Below are 17,406 nucleotides of genomic sequence, written 5' to 3'. Positions count from 1 at the left end.
TAACACTATTAACGTGCCAGGTCAGTCAGCTGCCATATGTCTGCTGAGCCTCTGGTAAAACAAACAAGAGTCCCAGACGGAGGAGTCGAGCCAGTCCAGTCATCCCCTCCAGTGAGCTCCCAGAGACTGACAAAGACACTCATGTTGTTTACCTCCCCCCAAAAAAATTAGGTTTCACACTTCCAGAACATGACTGATGCAGTTAGAGAAAAGAGGCAATAAACACACAAGGGACACACAGATGTGTAACACACAGACTTTAGGATTGTCCATCCATCAAATAAAAACATCTTAAGGGGATTACAGAGCAAGTTATGATATTATTTTGCTATTTTATTGGGTCTTTGTGTTCCAAGCAGAGATCGTATTTGCTCAGAGTCCAACGCAAGTCTAAAGACTGTAATATCTGAAATTGGCATTTAGCTATGGATAAAAACCATCTACTCTTCCTGCTCTGGGGTTTTGAATTCAGGAAATTTAATATCTTTATCTTTCTAAGAATATTCGATTTGACGTGTTAACTGGTGTTCATGATTTTAAAAGTGAATAAAGTAAGAAAATATGAATATGCATGTTCAAAGTAATACCAGAAATAGGTTAACATAAGCTAATGTTAGATTTCTAAATGAGCCAAAAATGAAGAGGTTTTAATTTGAAAAACCAAGCGTCATGTTATGACGTTAGCTTGACAACTAGACGACAACATCAGAGTCAAGGTAGAGAAAATACTGTGGGGTCATTGTTATGATGCTGCAATTAATATAAAGATATATTTATGTACTATTGTGGAAGTCCGTGGTCCTCAAATGTCCCATGTTAGTAAATCAAACGCACCTTTTAACAAGGCAGCAGTCTGTAGCTTACTGACCGTTGATACTCACTCAGTGGAAGCATTAAATAGGAAAAGACAAATCTGGGGCCATCAGTTAACTCCATTTACTGGCAGATACTACTGAGAGTATTACAGAGAAGCCATACATACTGTGCTTAATGTTACCATGGCAACCGTTAATCTGTATACAGTACAGTGTATCAGAGTGAACATCATTAGTCATTTACTAAAATGTTCCAAATTTAGCAGCTTACGTTAACCCAGGATTATAGGAGATAATTACTTATAATACCTGAGTCCCAGATGTCCAGTTTAAGTCAAATCTCGAGTTTTTGTTTCTGCAAATTAAATACAACTTGAGTCAAAGTTGCTTATTTTAGTCCCTATTTCTGGTGGCAAGAAAATACTGATCGCACTAGAGCTAAAGTATTTTTGTGTTACTAAGGAGAATGTTTTGTTTATTTTTTATTTTTTCAATGAGTGGTGTAGGCAAAATTGAAAAGTAAAGGAGCGTTAAATAATATATTTTTGTGTCATTTGGACATTAAGGCTCAGACATGCAGGAAAAATAAGAAAAAAAGTGTCTTCCACTGGAAAACAGTGGGTAGCAAAAGCAAATAAAATGCAGGTCAAAGCAAAAAATACTTTCAGTGCCCATTATTCTTCTTCATCTGCCCATTCAACAATGAAAGCCTCATCTTCTAATGTTTCACAATCAAAACAAACAACATACAACTAAAACATAACATAATTTTTAACCACCTAATAAACACTTGTTTAAAAGGTCTGCATTAGAAACCGTCATTATATTGTCATTTACACGCTATCGCATGTTAAGATAAAATGAGTGTTTAATTGGAACAGGGACTCGGGGCACACAGGAAGATAAATCCACCAGAGCCCCCACTGATAAAAAGAGATATATCCCTGAGGAAACAGTGTAAACACCCAAATGCTATTTGTATGCTTTATGGTTTCATGGCCACTGCTATTGTGAGCGGCTGTAGAAAATGCAATTAAAGAGACAAATCTCTAACACTGAAGATGCAATGTCCCATAATGAGCTTTTTTCTCCATGTAGTTTAGATATGAGTTGCAGTGATTATGTTGTGTGCTTGTGCTGATCCCCCACACACTTATTGTTCATTAAGCTCAAGCTACATAACCAGTGTCCACTGTTCCCTGCTTCTATTGGGACCAAGTGTCAATGAAATAACTGTGGTATTGAGCAAAAAATAAAACATGTAAAAAAACTGCTTACACTGTTATTTTTCAACATGTTACAAATTTTCCTCATTATTCTTTATTAAAATCCATGTGAGAAAAGCTATATGTCATCAGCAGAGGCATGTTTTACCATAACTGTATCGTTCCACCTGGAAATAGTCATTTTAAAAGGGTTTTGATGGGTGTTGTGAATATGCATTATTGCTTATTCCAAACAAAATAAAAAAAAACAACAACTATTGTAGTAACTGTGCAGCACTAATTTCAGACTGAGGTTGTTTGCAACATACTCAACCTCCCATGTCCCAGGAGCACAAACTTAACCACATAGATTTCTGCGTTCATTTTCACATTCACAAGGCAATCACAATAAAACGCTCTTCATCATCGATCTCAAAACACCCAGTGCCAGCTCCAAGCCACCTCATCAAGCATGCTGTTTACGTTGAGATTGTTGCAGGTGCTGGTGGAGTGTGTGACAAGAGCAGCGCCAATTTGATTAAAGTGGGAATAATGAAAGAGGGTTGGGAACTGGGAGTCACGCTGTGCTTTTTCACTCTAGCCCACCGCTTTACTCTAATTCCAACAGTTGTCACACACATACACATGCACATTAATGGAGTATCCAGCTCTGAAACAAAAAGAAAACTGAATTATTGAGAACTTGGAGTGAGGGAGGGAAAAAACTTTTGAACTACTCGTTTTGTAGTTGCATCACAACACCATCCGCCTTCCGACATCAAACTCCCCACCTTCTGTGCCCTGACATCTCTTCTGGAAGTTCTCAGACAGGATGCAAAGCAATTTTGAAAAGTTGGTATTTCCAGTGAGGGAGAACTGTTGTAAGAATGTTATTAGAAGGATATCTAAAATGTGGAAAATGAAATAAATCTAGACCTATATTTCTTTTCATGTTTTCTCCTCATTTCAAGTTGAAAATGCCTTAAAACACAGAATTTAACTAATTTTATTCAACTCACTATTACATCTGTATTTACGGGCTTTCTGAGAAACTGGGTAGCGATTTCAGATTTTGGAACACTATTTTAATTACAGATATATAAATATGATATGAGAGTGGTATATTTCAGTAAAAGATTTGTTGGTAGTCTTGGTAAAAATGTGTAGAAGGGTTTGATAAAGCCAGTTTTTTGTTTGACAAAATCATTAAACAAATAAACTAAATATTGAAATTGTTGTTTAAAATAAAAACACAGTTGGTACAATTGGCACACATGCTGTCAACACATCCCCATTTATGCCAGTTGGACAGGATCTTTGACCGTTCTCCTTTGCACAGTCTATCGTCGGTCCAGAGTCCTAGGTCTTCTCTTATACTCTCCTGTCTTCATCTCATTGCTAAAGTTATCAAAAGGATTTAGGTCTGGGGACTGAGCTGGCCACAGAGGAAAAGAGATTCTGTGTCCGTTGAACCATTGCTTTGTTGATTTGTTCAAATGTTTTGGATCATTAACCTGCTGAAAGGCCCACTGATAGGCCAGTTCTCTGGGCCTTTAGAAGAGAAGCAGCCCAACAGCAGCAGAGACTCCACTATACCAAACATTGGGAAAAGATTTTCCACATGTTGTTTTAGGTCAAAGCTCAATCTTGGCCTCATCTGGCCAAAGATCCAGTAAAGTAAAAGTTAGAGTATAATTTGTTAAACTCTGCATGTTTGTGATGATTCAAAAGAAAAAGCTTTCATGAATATAGAGTCAAATGGTTGAAGATTTAATGACCAGCCCAAGAAGCCACTGGTTGTTACAGTTCTCACACCCATTGTGCGTGGTGACAAAGTCACATTGTACTTATACCCCAGGGGAGAGCAAAGATATGCATTACTAATTTCAATTTACTAGACACATAACAGCAGAAAAGGTAAAGAACAAGCTTAAAAAATACATGCTTCGATTATATTTATGTCAAAGGGAGGCTTACTATTAATCAAGCCCAACATAAAAACTACTGTCTTAAAAAAATGTGCTTAATCAAAGTTAAAATTGTTTTACATTTTTAATTACACTCTTAATTGAAAGGCAGCAATACTGAAAACATATGGATTTATTTTAAAGCTTTTTTTTATAGATCTTTACCAGAGATGCCAACAAAATTATGCTGCCATCTGTATGCTACCATATGGACTCGAGCTTCCAATTTGTTTTGGGGAAATGTTAAGTTTAGATTAAACTTGTGCACTCTGTTTTGACACATAAGGTTGGAGTAAGAGGCTAAGGCATCCAGTAAACCCCACTGGGATGCAGTGTGTTTTAGTGTGAGTGCGTGTACATGTGTGTGTGAAGGAGGACTGCAGCACTTCACCACTTGCCTGACAACCGCCTCAGGCACATTCTGGAGATGCTTGATGAGAGACACAAAGGACAAACAAGCTGTACATCAACAAAATGTTTTGTAGGATGATATACTGAGAACCAAACGGACAATAATGTTCCAAGGACGTTAAAGAAGCAACAAAAACAGATGGAAAACATACCATGTTGTTTATTGCGCCACGTTACATAGTGTATGCAACATCAAAAGGCAAAAGCTGACTACAGTTTTGGTATTTTAATTAGAACAATTTGTTCTGGAGGTATTTGCTTATGCTTTAGTTATTCCTTTGAGCTTAGAAGAAATGTTTCAAATGTTTACTCCATCCCTATTATTTTAAGCTAATGCTATCTGTCTATCATCTGCCAATAGAAAAATGTTATGATAGTATTTAGTCCTCATCTGTTCCAGTTCCAGTTGTCTCTACTAATTCATTTTCGGTCTTCAGCCTCCCCTCAGTCGATGAAAACTCAAAATCTTCAAACTGTCATTTAGATTCTCTTCCAACTGTTCTTGTTAAAGCTACGCTCCCCTCTCTGTCCCCTGTCATCACTGACATTCTTTCCTTACTACGGGTGTTGTTCACCTGGCCCTCAAAACAGCTGCTATAACCCCAATTCTTAAGAAACCTAGTTTAGATCCCGATAACCTCAAGAATTTCCGTCCTATCACAAATCTTCCTTTCATTTCCAAAATTCTTGAAAAAAACAGTTGCTGCCCAACTTCATTCTCATATATCCAGCAATAATTTATATGAACAATTCCAGTCTGGTTTCTGTCCACTCCACAGTACAGAAACAGCACTTCTTAAAATTGCTCATCACTTCATCCTTGCTGCCAACTCTGGTTTATTATCTATACTCCGTCTGCTTGATCTAACTGTGGCCTTTGATACAATTTCACATAACATCCTCCTTGACAGATTATCCTCTCTAGGTGTTGTAGATCCACTTCTGAACCGGTTTCATTCGTACCTGTCAGGCCACACTCAGTTTGTTCAGTTAAAATCATTTACATCTCATCCCGTTCCCGTTACCGCAGGTGTTCCCCAGGGCTCTGTCCTGGGACCCTCGCTGTTTATTATTTACCTTCTCTTTGTTTGCGGTTATATTTTCCGCAAACAAAATATTATTATTATTATTATTATTATTATTACTTTTATTCGTGTAATAACCAAGATTATTTTCATTAAGAATTAATGCAAACCAGACCCAAAAGCATGATTAGAGGTTTTACTTTTGTTGTTTAAAAACATTTTACAGTTGGTTTTACGTGACCATCAATAAATACTTTGCTTCTGTTTCAAAATATATTGGATGCAATTATTGTTTACTGTGTTGCTGAATATTTTTACTTTCTGTGTAATCTATGTTTTACTGGTGTAATAAAGAATCATTAGTAATGCACTTTAAGTTGTATCTTTAGAACAATATTTGTATTTCTGACTGCAGGTTCATCATCATCAAAACCCATCCTTCACTGACGATTTCAGGACAAAGAATGGTTTTCCTCAGTCAGAAGCCAGACTTTGACTTTTGATTTATTTTAACTTCAGCACTCTCACCAAACATCAAGACACACGCATCAGTTAATTTCAGAGCAGATTGGGAATCAATTCCACTTCAGTTAACTAATCTTCAACATCAGATCTGCTTTTATTGTTGTCAAGGTGCCATTGAAAGAAAGCTCACTGCTTCCACCACACATTCATTTCTATTACCAGATTAAAAGCACACAAGGAATCCCGTATGATGTATAGCCTATAACTGAAAGCCTCTGTGGTTTTCCCTAATTTTATTACAGCTAAATGAAGTGAAAACATGGAAACCATGGAAGCCAGAAAAAACCCTCTAAAACTTTAAACACTCAACTTTGCAGCAGTCATCGAGTAAACACATTTGCATCTGTTAGGTTGAAACATGCAAACTAGTAGGATGGTCGTCTGCCCATGAAAGCAACCCAGAGCACTTGCTTCCGGATGCACAGTAGAAGGACACAGACTGATGCAATATTCTGAAAGCATTCTGCAAAGCATCAACATCGTCTATATTTCAGTCATTTTTTAATGCAAAATGTATTTCACTCTATTAGTGTAGAAAACTGTCTAAATGCACAATATATTACATGAACATCCAGGTTACGAGTAAAATTTCTTCAAAATAATCAGTGACAGAGACAAAACAGCTCAACAAGTAATCACTTGGTAAATCTGGAAAAAAAAAATAAAAATACATAATCGCTTTAAAGTCAATAAGACAAAGCTCCTGTAGCTTTAAATGACTTTCTTGTGAGTGGCAGAGGAGCAGTATATAAAATGGCTGTGCTGCTTTTCTCAGCTCACTGCAAGAAACATCTGAGGCAAGAACACGTCTTCACTGATTTGACCACAGATCCTTGAGTCTGTATTCCCACTCTTACTCTCATCCCTTTTTTTTTAACAGCCGACTGCAAATCTCTTCTGTGTGACAAAGCATAGCCTGTCAAGAGCGTGATTCCAATGAGAGGCACTTTGTGATATGAGCGGTGCATTAATGTGATTAACCCACACTCTCTATTGCTGTTTGATACATTGGCTTAGAGGCTCATGTCAGTCTCTATTCTTCTTTATTGGCATGATCAACAGGTAATGGGAAACGCACTGCTGTGTGTAAGCGGAGGCAGGTAAATACAGCTGTAATCAAGAGTAGGGAACAAACTGTTGTATGTAACAGAATTAGTGCAGACTTGAATTAACTAATCCTGCCATTTTACTTCGGAATTAAAGACAATTAACAGTAAAATTAGCCAATGAAACTAATATGCGCCAAGGAATTAGCAAGCTTGCTGAGCAATATTTTAAAGATACAGTACCTACTTTATTGGGTTCACCTGTTCAATCGCCTGTTATCACAAATAGCAAAGCAAACTCTATGGCCATCCAGCTCAGCGTATTAAAGCATAGCTGTCTTCTCATGACTACTTCCAGCAGGACATTGCACCACGTCACAATACATCTCAAACTGGCTTCTTGAACTTGACAGTGATTTTTCTGCCTCCACAGTCAACACGTTTGAGTCATAATGAGGAGCTTTTGGGTGTGGTAAACAAAAGGTGGATTTACAATAAGATTGTGGTGCAGAAAAGTTGTCAGCAGCTAGCTACATCACGCTATCAAGTCAATTTGGATCAAAACGTATGAAAAATATTTCCAACACGTTGTTTAATCGAAGTAACGCTCTAAAGGCAATAGAGGATCTAACCTGGTAGTAGCAGGGTGTACCTAATAAAGTAGCCGGTGAGCATATTTGTACATGTATACCACTCTCTCTCTCTGGAACTGCAAAAAAGGCAGAATGCATCAGTACAAATAAGACATCTTGTTTACATGTGTTTAATATAGTCGCACAGCTAATATTAGCCTACCAAAAGACAAAAGAAGCCTTGTTGCGCCAGCTCCACCATGCACTGCAATGTGAAATTATTTATTTGCTGTCAGAGTCATCATCCTTTCAGCTGCACATAAATGATTTCAGGTTGTGCCTACGTTCAGCTGCACAGTGATTGCAGCTGTGCAGACATATACAAGGCAGAACAGAGCATACATGTGGGGAAAAAAGGCATTTTGGGATGTCATTCAAGAAGATATTCATTTGAACGTTTAGCTGGAGATGCAAGCAGAAAAAGATAACTGCACTCTGCTCAGAGCTTTTAATCAAGGTGTGTTTAAAAACAGCAAGGAAATTGGCATGTCCACAGCTTTGTGAGGCATGAAGCCTTGAGGCTGGATCAGTTTATTTTAGAAAAGGGAAAGACTTGTCCAGGGAATGTTCTTTACAAGAACAAATCACTAATTTCTTCAAGGTTTTAGGGACAATGTTGGTTTTACATCTTGAATAAGAACTCTGTGATAGATGGAGCTGCTGCATGACCCACTGATCCACATCTGCCCTACATGGAAGTAAAGAGAAACCTTTTAGCAGCCACTAGAGAATATATGATACACACCAGGAAGCTATAGAAAACTAGAGGAAAGACCGTGTGCAACTCTTTCACCTCGCACTCCTCTCCGATCAATAACTGAGCGAGATAACAACCCATGTAGTGACTTGCACCGTGCATCTCGTCTCTTTATCCTTGCCCCAAATCCCAATTTCAGTCTTTGCATCTACACACCCTCTCCATCCTTTCTCCAAGCTCCGCCCCAGCTGTCAGCACCACTGGCAGCAACAGCACAGGAAGCATACCATCTCCAGAGGTTGATTCAGACAGAGCACAAGAGGATACTGGGAAGAGCAAGGCAGAACATCTGGTGGATCAAGGGACTCTTCCCCCGGTTGCTGTCAGCACCGCCGTGTTATCGGCAGCTCTCCGGGCTTCCTGGTAACAGCTGATCCCCCAGGACCCCAGCCTCCAACTGAGTGGAGGAAATCCACTCGCTGACTCAATTATGCAAGAGGTGTGAATTAAACATGAGGTTACCACACAAGAATGTATACTCATAATGCAGATGTGCAAGATCTGTAATAAGGCTATGTAGCAGCCCCACCTCTACTCTGATGCCAGGGGTGGGTGGGGGGATTTTTTCGCCAAACTTATCATTAAGCACAAGATTAAATAACAGTATGTTTATGCTGCTAAGGATGATAGTGAAAAATAAAGTGATAGGGGATTTTGCCGTCTTTGTCACTATTACTTCCCTGTGAGCTTTAAAGAGGAAAAACAGCCTTGTGTGGGAGTCCAGCCTGGAGCCAAAGGCTGGGCGGATTTTTCTCCCAGTCTCTCTTTCTTGCTTTGTGTCTTTCTCCCCCTTTGCTGGCTCATTCCTCCATGCCCTTTATTAATCATCCTTGGTTAGTCGGGCAGAGAGCATGGTGTTAGTAGCTCTGAGGAGTGCAGAGCCATGAAAGACACACACACATTCATGTGCATGCACGACTCGTTTATTTATTTAAGCATTTTTCTTTTCCTTTCTGCTTAGAAAAGATGTAAAAAAAAAAAAAATCAATACATTATTAAATAAATTATAGTAGAGCTGCTGGTAAACACACATTCTGATGAGTGTCCACCCATGCAGCTAATATTCAGGGATTCTGGCCTGAGGTTTTGAGACTCAGCTGCTGCCGCTGATGTAACCTTTTGAACGATCTCAGTTGGTGTTCAGACATTCCAGCTCTAGCACATATTCAAAGAAAAGTATATCCAGCTTAAGACCCAAAGCAGCCCTATTAAACGTAAAGGGGTTGTATTCAAACCAGAGGGGAGCCGCAGCATCGTTCCTAAGAAACTCCACAGATTTCAGCCAACACAGAGGCCTGATTTTTGGAGAAACTGACTGAGACAGTCCATCGTTCCCACAAACCAATATGCATCTGTGACCAATGGCAAAAGTCTGGATGAATAATGAAAGGGTGAGACTGACCCTTATATTTATGCTTGTAAGTGCACTTAGCTAAGATGGCTCCAACTGGGCTACATGCCATTATGGCCATTATCACTCTTCGATCTTCCTGAGAAAGTGCTGAGAGAACTGGTCATTAGACTTTATGAGACAGAAGGCAGTTACAGAAGTCTGGGCAATCCTGCAAAAAGGGAAGCGGTGGGTGGTCCCACTTAAACTGTTAACTTTTTGTTGTACTTTTTTACAGAAATTAATTATGGATTTCAATTGAAATATTATGCATATATTTTTAAAGGGAAAACGTTGTCAGACAGTGTCTTAAGACAGTTACAGGTACTCATCATGTGGGTTTGTTGTGCTTTGTGGATGGCACATATCACAACGCTCATCTTACAAGCAGAGCTCAGGTGACAGGCCAGCAGCAGCAGCAGCAGCAGCGCTGGGAACAGAGGGCAGAGGACGCACCTGGTTTGACGGTCTTCAAGCGAATCGGCTCCCGAAAGTGGCGGATGACAGCCAGGGTGTCACGGTTCGTAAGCCCGCTGACGGGCGTGCCGTTCACCTCCAGCAGGACGTCCCCGTAGTACGGCAGCTTTCCGACGTGACACACCAGCACGTCCAGCTTCATCTGGCCAATGTAGGGGAACTGTCCGAGCTCCGCTCCTCCAAGGATCTCCACCACGGAGCCGAAGTCTCCCAGGCTCCCCCATGACACGGCGCACTCCACCACTTTGGTGGACCAGTGTTTCTTCTTCTTCAGTGTTCTGGACATGATCTGTCTCCTTTTATTATGAAAGAATTAATCAAAGTGACTAGGAGCACCTCAGTTTGTGCTTGTTAAATAAGCGTGAAGTGACGCAGCCCGATGAACCCCCAGGAGTTATTCTGTCGACCTGCGGGGGGTTTCATCCTCTTGACATTTAGGATGGTCACCTGCTGGGGTCTGATGCTGAGGTATGGCGCGTCAAAGGTTCACGCTCCTGTCAGTCCTTGTAATTGTGGCGATTCCAAGCGCTTCTTGTGCGTAAAGCAACAGAGTTGACACCGTCGAGGTGGTCACAAACAAGACAATGCAGCTTATGTGCTCTTGTTCTTCACAACCGCGTCCACAATTTGTATCTGCATGAGCCTTCCGGGTAACAATAAATCGAAGAAAGACGTAGTCGGTTTAAAATCACTCACTTTGCGGCGGATTGAGGAGCGTCTGTCGCTGAAGCGTCGCGCAGTTTGCGAGAATCCCTCATACCTGTGGGCAGGCTGAGAGCAGACGGGCGGGAGCGTTCACCGGTTTGGGTGTTTACGCGGCTGAGATCCGCCCCGTTGTGACTGAGTGGAAAGACATCTGCTGAGCGTTTGTCTGCTACAGGTTTGAACACACCTGGCACGGCCGAGAGGGATGTTGTTCAGCTCCGAACCAGCCCCTTTACGCTCAGCAGCAGAGTTTCCCAGATTCTCATGCTGGCTCCATCCTTCGGCGTGTCGCGGTACTAAATGATGGTGGAAATAACTCACCCATACACGTTAACAGTGCAATATTGTTCAGTGTTATGTTATGTCATTTAATTTCTTATGTAAAATCAATTTCGTCGAGGTCTACTTGTATATTTTTGCTCCATTTTAATTGATTCGTCTTGGATATTAGAAAGACATGAGCGTTACATATGAGATTATCTAAAAATATCCGCGCCAATAATCCTCATATTAAGCGTGCAAAACAAATCACGCCTAATTAGGAACCCACATTTGAATTTTTTTTTTAATTATTATTATTTTAAATCTGGTATGGGGAGGAATTTCCAGGTGAATACAATTAATGTTTACACAGCGCCACCTGCTGATGAGATCACAGGACTGATAGGACTAGTTCATTTCATGGTCAGTGATTCAAGCGTTGACTTTACTTTGTTGCAACTCCCAGATGCAATGTTTTATTTGCATTTTATGTAATAGACCACAGTGCAATGTACATGACTGTAAGGACTGACATTAATACTTACTGTTTTTTTTTTTTTTGGAGTGGGGGGTGAGGGGGATTCGCATTAATATGCTTCAAACTGAACCATTAATTTGTTACTGCGTGTTGGAGATCATTCTCTCCTCTTGGAAGGTTTATGCAGGCTCTAAAAGTCTTTCAGGATTGACCTGTATTATCTATAGATCTTCCCATTATTTGTATTTTTGTGTGTGTGTGTGTGTGTGCTACAAGTTTTAAAATGTTTAATATTGTTTTTTGACCAGCATGTGAAACTAGCGATAATGCTACATAAACCTAAATGAGGAATACAGAAAACTTGTTTCTAGGAAAGTGACCCATTCCACGTCCTTGACTAAATAAGCACCTTGGACATCGCCTGCATAATCCCTAAGCTTGTGTGTGGGCTGATTAACGCAGCTGCCGTGTCTTTGATGGGGAGAAGGGACTGCAGCTGAGATACAAATTGTACATTTTTAAGTTTAAACACCATCTGATTTATCTTCTATAGCATGGATTTATATAGGAGAGACTTTGTTGAGTCTTTTTTTCTAGATTAGGCCCCATGCTGGCCAAACTTGTACAAGCTCGATGCAATTAAGCCCACGTTTAATCTGTTTGCCCTTTAAAAATTGCTCTGTGATGTGACCAGAATTAATGTCTGCAAAATATTTGCAACTCAAAATTAAATTGTGGAAACAGCATGCTTGTTTTCCCAAGTTGGCACCAGCAAAGACAATGTAGAACTGCATTGTTTTATATTTAAGCTAATAAACTTTCAAAAATCTTTCTGCTTGAGACTGTTTGGTCTTCCCTTTCTTTCTCCTCATTTACTGTCTGTTCAATAAAGGCTCCTAGAGCTGAAAATATGTTTCTGTTTTGTAAAAAACATTGTCAAAAATCAACAGAAGTTATGAGAACTAATGTTTAATGTTGGAATATTTGTTGTGTAACAAAAAGACTCTTTAGACATGCTTTACAGAATGTACAATTAAACATACAATACAAATAAACATTTTACAAAAAGAAAAGGCAAGATTTAACAAAGCAAACAGAGCAGCATTGGATAGTGCCAGAGCAATCACTGTTAAACTTTGGTATAAGGTCAGGATGGATGTTTTAAAGAACCAAAAGCACATTTTGTCATCAGCAGCACTGGTATAAAAATTTTAAACACCCAACAAATAAATCACTTCTGGTCACGTATGACTGCAAGTTTTCCACTGACAATTTTGCATCATTTACGAAGAGTTTTAAAACACCAAAAAAAAAAAAAAACACCAGAATAAACATTTAGTACCACTGAAACAAGGAGTGCGACAGAATAACAAGACCACAAAGTTATGCCAAGGCTTTATTCCTCGCTTGGATACCAGTTGGTCATTAGCTTTGTTGCTGATACCTAGTTCGGAAAATAAAAACAGGCTGAGAAAGTGCTAGGAGCACACATTGTTAAGATTAATAAAAACAAGTTGGAATCAAAGAAAGTAGATCAGAAGAGGAACTTTCACTTCATGCCTGCACACCACTGAGGATTTCTGAATACCACTTGCTGTTTAAGGCAATTGAACGTACAGCTGATATAAAAAAAATAAGGTTTTTCCCATGATATAAATTGTGACAAAAGAAAAATCAGCATGAAGCAGCATAATTATGCACTTTAAAATTAATTTCAGCATTTCTGAGTTTAGTACCATTTAACTCATTGGATCCCAACAATGATCCAATGAGATCAAATCCTCTGAATCGCTATATGATTGAGATGATAATATATCCAAACTCTCAAATATGAGGATGAATCTAATAATGGACAATTTGAAAAATGGGGAAAAGAACTAAACAGTCACACACCCAGCTAAAAATTCATTAGATACACTTTCCCAAACAGAAGGAATTTCATAACTGTTTTGTAATACAACCTATGTTTAATAATCAGTACTGGTGAAATTGTTTTGAAGAGGTTTCGACTCAATATTATTATTATGGAACGTACATTAGAGGTTATATTGAAACGCTGTCTAATACAAACAATTTTATCAGTGAAGACGCAACTGTGTAAAGCCGGGCTTTTTCTGGACAGCTCATGATCAAATGATCTTTAAGACTGGACACATATCTTTTATCAAATCCAACCACAACATAGCAGCTGATGAAACGGTACTGTGGAGTTTTACAATTAGTGTCTTTCATCTAGGAGTGCACCGATTGCAGTATTCTGGCCAATCACCAATCTTTAACAAGCCTGACTTGCCGATTAATTTTTTTTTTTTTTCTCGTTGGCAACAGTGGGGTGACTGTTGTTCACTGCGCATGTGCAGAGGTGACCTGGTGGTCAGGCAGTCAGTCCTCTCTTACGGCAGAGTAAAAATGGACAGTGGCTGATTTTCGGATCTTTGCGGAGACAGATAAGATCAGTTTCTTATGCAAGGACCAGCTGCTCACAGATTTCCCAAAACTAAGGAAATCTGAGCCGATTTATTGATGCACCCCAACTTTCAACTCTTCAAAAAACATAAAATTAAAAACCATCCAGAAATAAAATCTGATTATTTCTGTCAAAACCAAGAATGTAAAATTTGTGCATACTGCTCACACACTGTGGACGTTTAAGTTGCTTTGTTCAAGTAGCTGCTGTAATTCTCACCTCAAATGCACACAGAGCATGTAATTCATTAGATAACATTATTTACATACACATACACATAAAAGAAGACAATACATTCCTTTTTTCACAGTCCAGAGTGAAATCATAGGCTTCATTACTATTTATGTAGGATCAATAATTTTCTGTCTGAACTGAAAAAAAAACAACAAAAAAAACAACCTTTTTATAACCTGAAACAGCAAGTAAACTGCACAATAAAGTTTGCCAACACGAAGTGCCTGTAGCAAAGGAAACAAAAGGGCTAATGAATCAGTGCATACTGTAGAAAGAAAGATCACTGAGGAGGCTTGATATAAAAACGAGGCCATCTGCTAGACAACCATCAGAAAATACCCAGCAAAAACTGTGATTGTCTCATGTGCAAAACAAATGGTTTTCTTCACAAACTGCTCTTTATTCTTAACAAAAGTGTAAAATTAACATGATTTTAAAACCCGAAACAACAAATGAGGATAATACATGAAAAATGTACCCATATATATGTATACTCATAATACACACCACATTTTGGTGTTATTGTCTCTGGAATTTGCATAAGAGTCGGTCAGAATGGCTGCGGAAACATGAGAGGTAAGCCTTTAAGAGTCTTCCCAATGTTATCAACTGAATACTGCTGGTCAGGGAACTACATCTTTCTCTTTAATTACCCTCTTTTCCTCCACTTGAAAAGGAGGGCTTAGTGTTTTCTTCTTAAGACGTGGAGTACTCTGCAACTGGTACCAGAAATGCTGAGGCACAGCTGCCTCAGAGAAGTGGTCCTGCCTGGCAGCGTCCGACTTGGTTCCATTAAGCATACATTCATTCTTTTTTTTTTTTTTTTTTTTTGTTGGAGACAGAAGAATAGCTAGGATGGAGGGAAGAGGCGGTGTCCTCCTGAGGTGAGGATGTCTGGAAAGAGGTCATTTTAATTAATCCTGTCTGAGAAATCAGTCTTTCTGAAGTACAGAATATTAGCTTGTCCTCTTGAGTTGAGCTGGGGAATGTAAACATACAAGAGAGCATCTTTGGCAGAAAGTAAGGAATCTCTTTGGAGGTAGTGGGTAAAGGTAAGGATGGAAAAGGTAAGGAGGTGCAGAAACAAGTCTGAGGCAAAAACATTGCCTGAATTTAAAGAGCCTATGTGGGAGCCCTGTGGTCCTGTGGGTTAGTCCTATTATAGGCACTTCTGTGGTCCTGGGTGGGCTGCCTGGGGAAGTAGTTAGCCACTGCTTCACTCTGCTCTGCTGCCCTGTCAGCAGCAGAGGTCAGAGCAGGTGTCCTGTGTAATGCTACTGAGAGATGGGAAGCTCCAGGTTGAGATACTGATGATGGATCTTCATCTTCTCTCCATAAAGATCTGCTGAGCGAATCTACAAACAGCCAAAAACCAGAAAACCTTTTATCTCGGCACCAAAATGATTCTCTTTCCCTACGCTGCAAGAACACAAAATCTTAAGTATTTTTAATATCTTAGTACACTTGAAATAAGTTAAAATTTACTTGCAAGTAACTTTTCAGCAAGATATACCGGCCTGCTTTAAGTAAATACATTTTAAATCAATTGTAGATTTAAAACATACTAGTTCCACTAACAGATTATGTCACTTACATGGGAAAAATGTCTTGATATAAGTGAAATAATCTGACAGTGGAATTAATCATTTTTATCAATATTCAGGAATTATTTACTCAAAACAAGCTCTTATATCTTGGTGAAAAGGTATTTGTAAGTTAGTTTTGTTATATTTTAAGTTTAATAAGAAATGTGCACTAGAAACTACACAAAAGATTTTGTGGGGATTTTTTTTTTAGCAACTTGTAATATTTTGCTTAAAATCTCTTTTAAAAAAAGCAGAGAAAAACATTTATATGCATAAATAGTCTTCTTTAACTGTGCACTGTACTTTTGCAACTGGAAAGAAAATATCCAGGAAGTCAATATAATATCTACAAGCAGTCTTGTGGCTTCACCTTTGGGTTTAGAAGGTCAATGGAAAATATCCTCTGCAGATTTGTTAAATCAATTACCACAATACTCATACAGCATATAAAAACACGCTTGGTGCAGTCTAATCTGTGCATCTGCAGGGTTGTTGTTAGCCACTTTCCTTAAAAACCACTTCAAATTTGCAGTTTATACCCGGGTGTTGGTAATTTTATCTTTTTGTGCAAGTATAAAAAACTTCAGCTTTTGCTTGATGTCTTACCTTTAACATATTGCTCTGCAGAAGTGTGGTTGTTGTGCATGAGGCTGTCCAGTGCTGTGTCCTCAGGGTGCGCAGCGTCTCCAAGGCCGTCCTTCAGGCTTGGCAGGGCCCTGTCCAGTGAATCGTCCTCCCCCAGATAAGCATATTGGCAATACTCTCGCGTTCGAGAGTAGATGTTGGCGTTGTCATAGCAATCGGAGCAGATGACAAGAGGACCTGCACCACCTAGTAAGATAAAACAATAATTTTTATTGTTGCACTTAACTTTTTTTTTTTTTTCTTTTTTTTTTTTTTTTTTAGTTCATTAATAAATTTAGACATCTGATTTGATTCGATTCAGATTTTTACAGGATGAAAGTCTCAAGTACACAATTCTTAATTCTTTAATGCTCACATTTTTGCAAAAAACTAAAAATGAAAAATGCAAAAACTGATGTTATGTACATTTTTGTTAGTTATTTTAGGCCCTTTAATCATTAAAAATGCTATAAGGTTACAAAAGTAACATCTTAATGTGTAAGCAAGAACATAATGAAAGAAGTTCAAAATAGGACTGGGTGACTTAGAATTTGAACACGATATTTTTGTGGCACTATTGCAATATCAATAAAAAAAATAATGATTAAAAACTAATCATTAATTCTCTTTGGGTAATTGTGTGGCAGTAAATGCATAACACGCATTCATAGCACCACAAATACTGCACTCCCATTAGAAAGTAGTTTCTTCAGGATGACAGCTACTTAAATATGTGATTTATATCACTAAACTGCACACAGTAAGTGCACTTAACAATATTTTTGATTTTATTGATGCTCT

At 38.8% G+C, this 17,406-nt stretch overlaps 2 protein-coding genes across 4 annotated transcripts in view; both read right to left on the bottom strand.

Annotated features, from left to right (window-relative positions):
* magi3b (membrane associated guanylate kinase, WW and PDZ domain containing 3b) overlaps positions 1–11,735 on the bottom strand; it is a 152,212-nt gene extending 140,477 nt beyond the window's left edge. For 2 of the 3 annotated variants that reach the window (XM_015031304.1, XM_015031305.1), the window contains exon 1: positions 10,230–11,734. In XM_015031304.1, coding sequence (XP_014886790.1) covers positions 10,230–10,536 — 307 coding nt within the window. In that variant the 5' untranslated portion in view covers positions 10,537–11,734. Of the gene's footprint in view, positions 1–10,229 lie in introns of all 3 variants that reach the window. The other variant, XM_015031306.1, reaches the window with a different exon arrangement.
* Positions 11,736–12,647: 912 nt separating this feature from the next.
* lrig2 (leucine-rich repeats and immunoglobulin-like domains 2) overlaps positions 12,648–17,406 on the bottom strand; it is a 24,109-nt gene continuing 19,350 nt past the window's right edge. Inside the window, exons 17-18 of the mRNA XM_015031303.1 lie at positions 16,588–16,812; positions 12,648–15,750 (exon numbers count right to left, since the gene is read on the bottom strand). Of these exons, the coding sequence (XP_014886789.1) occupies positions 15,518–15,750; positions 16,588–16,812 (458 nt within the window). The 3' untranslated portion in view covers positions 12,648–15,517. The remainder of the gene's footprint in view (positions 15,751–16,587; positions 16,813–17,406) is intronic.

The sequence above is a fragment of the Poecilia latipinna genome, unplaced genomic scaffold (assembly GCF_001443285.1).
Source record: "Poecilia latipinna isolate Pla-1442-1.1 unplaced genomic scaffold, P_latipinna-1.0 Scaffold202, whole genome shotgun sequence".
NCBI classification, from domain to species: domain Eukaryota; kingdom Metazoa; phylum Chordata; class Actinopteri; order Cyprinodontiformes; family Poeciliidae; genus Poecilia; species Poecilia latipinna.
This window is presented reverse-complemented; position numbering and strand designations above follow the sequence as displayed.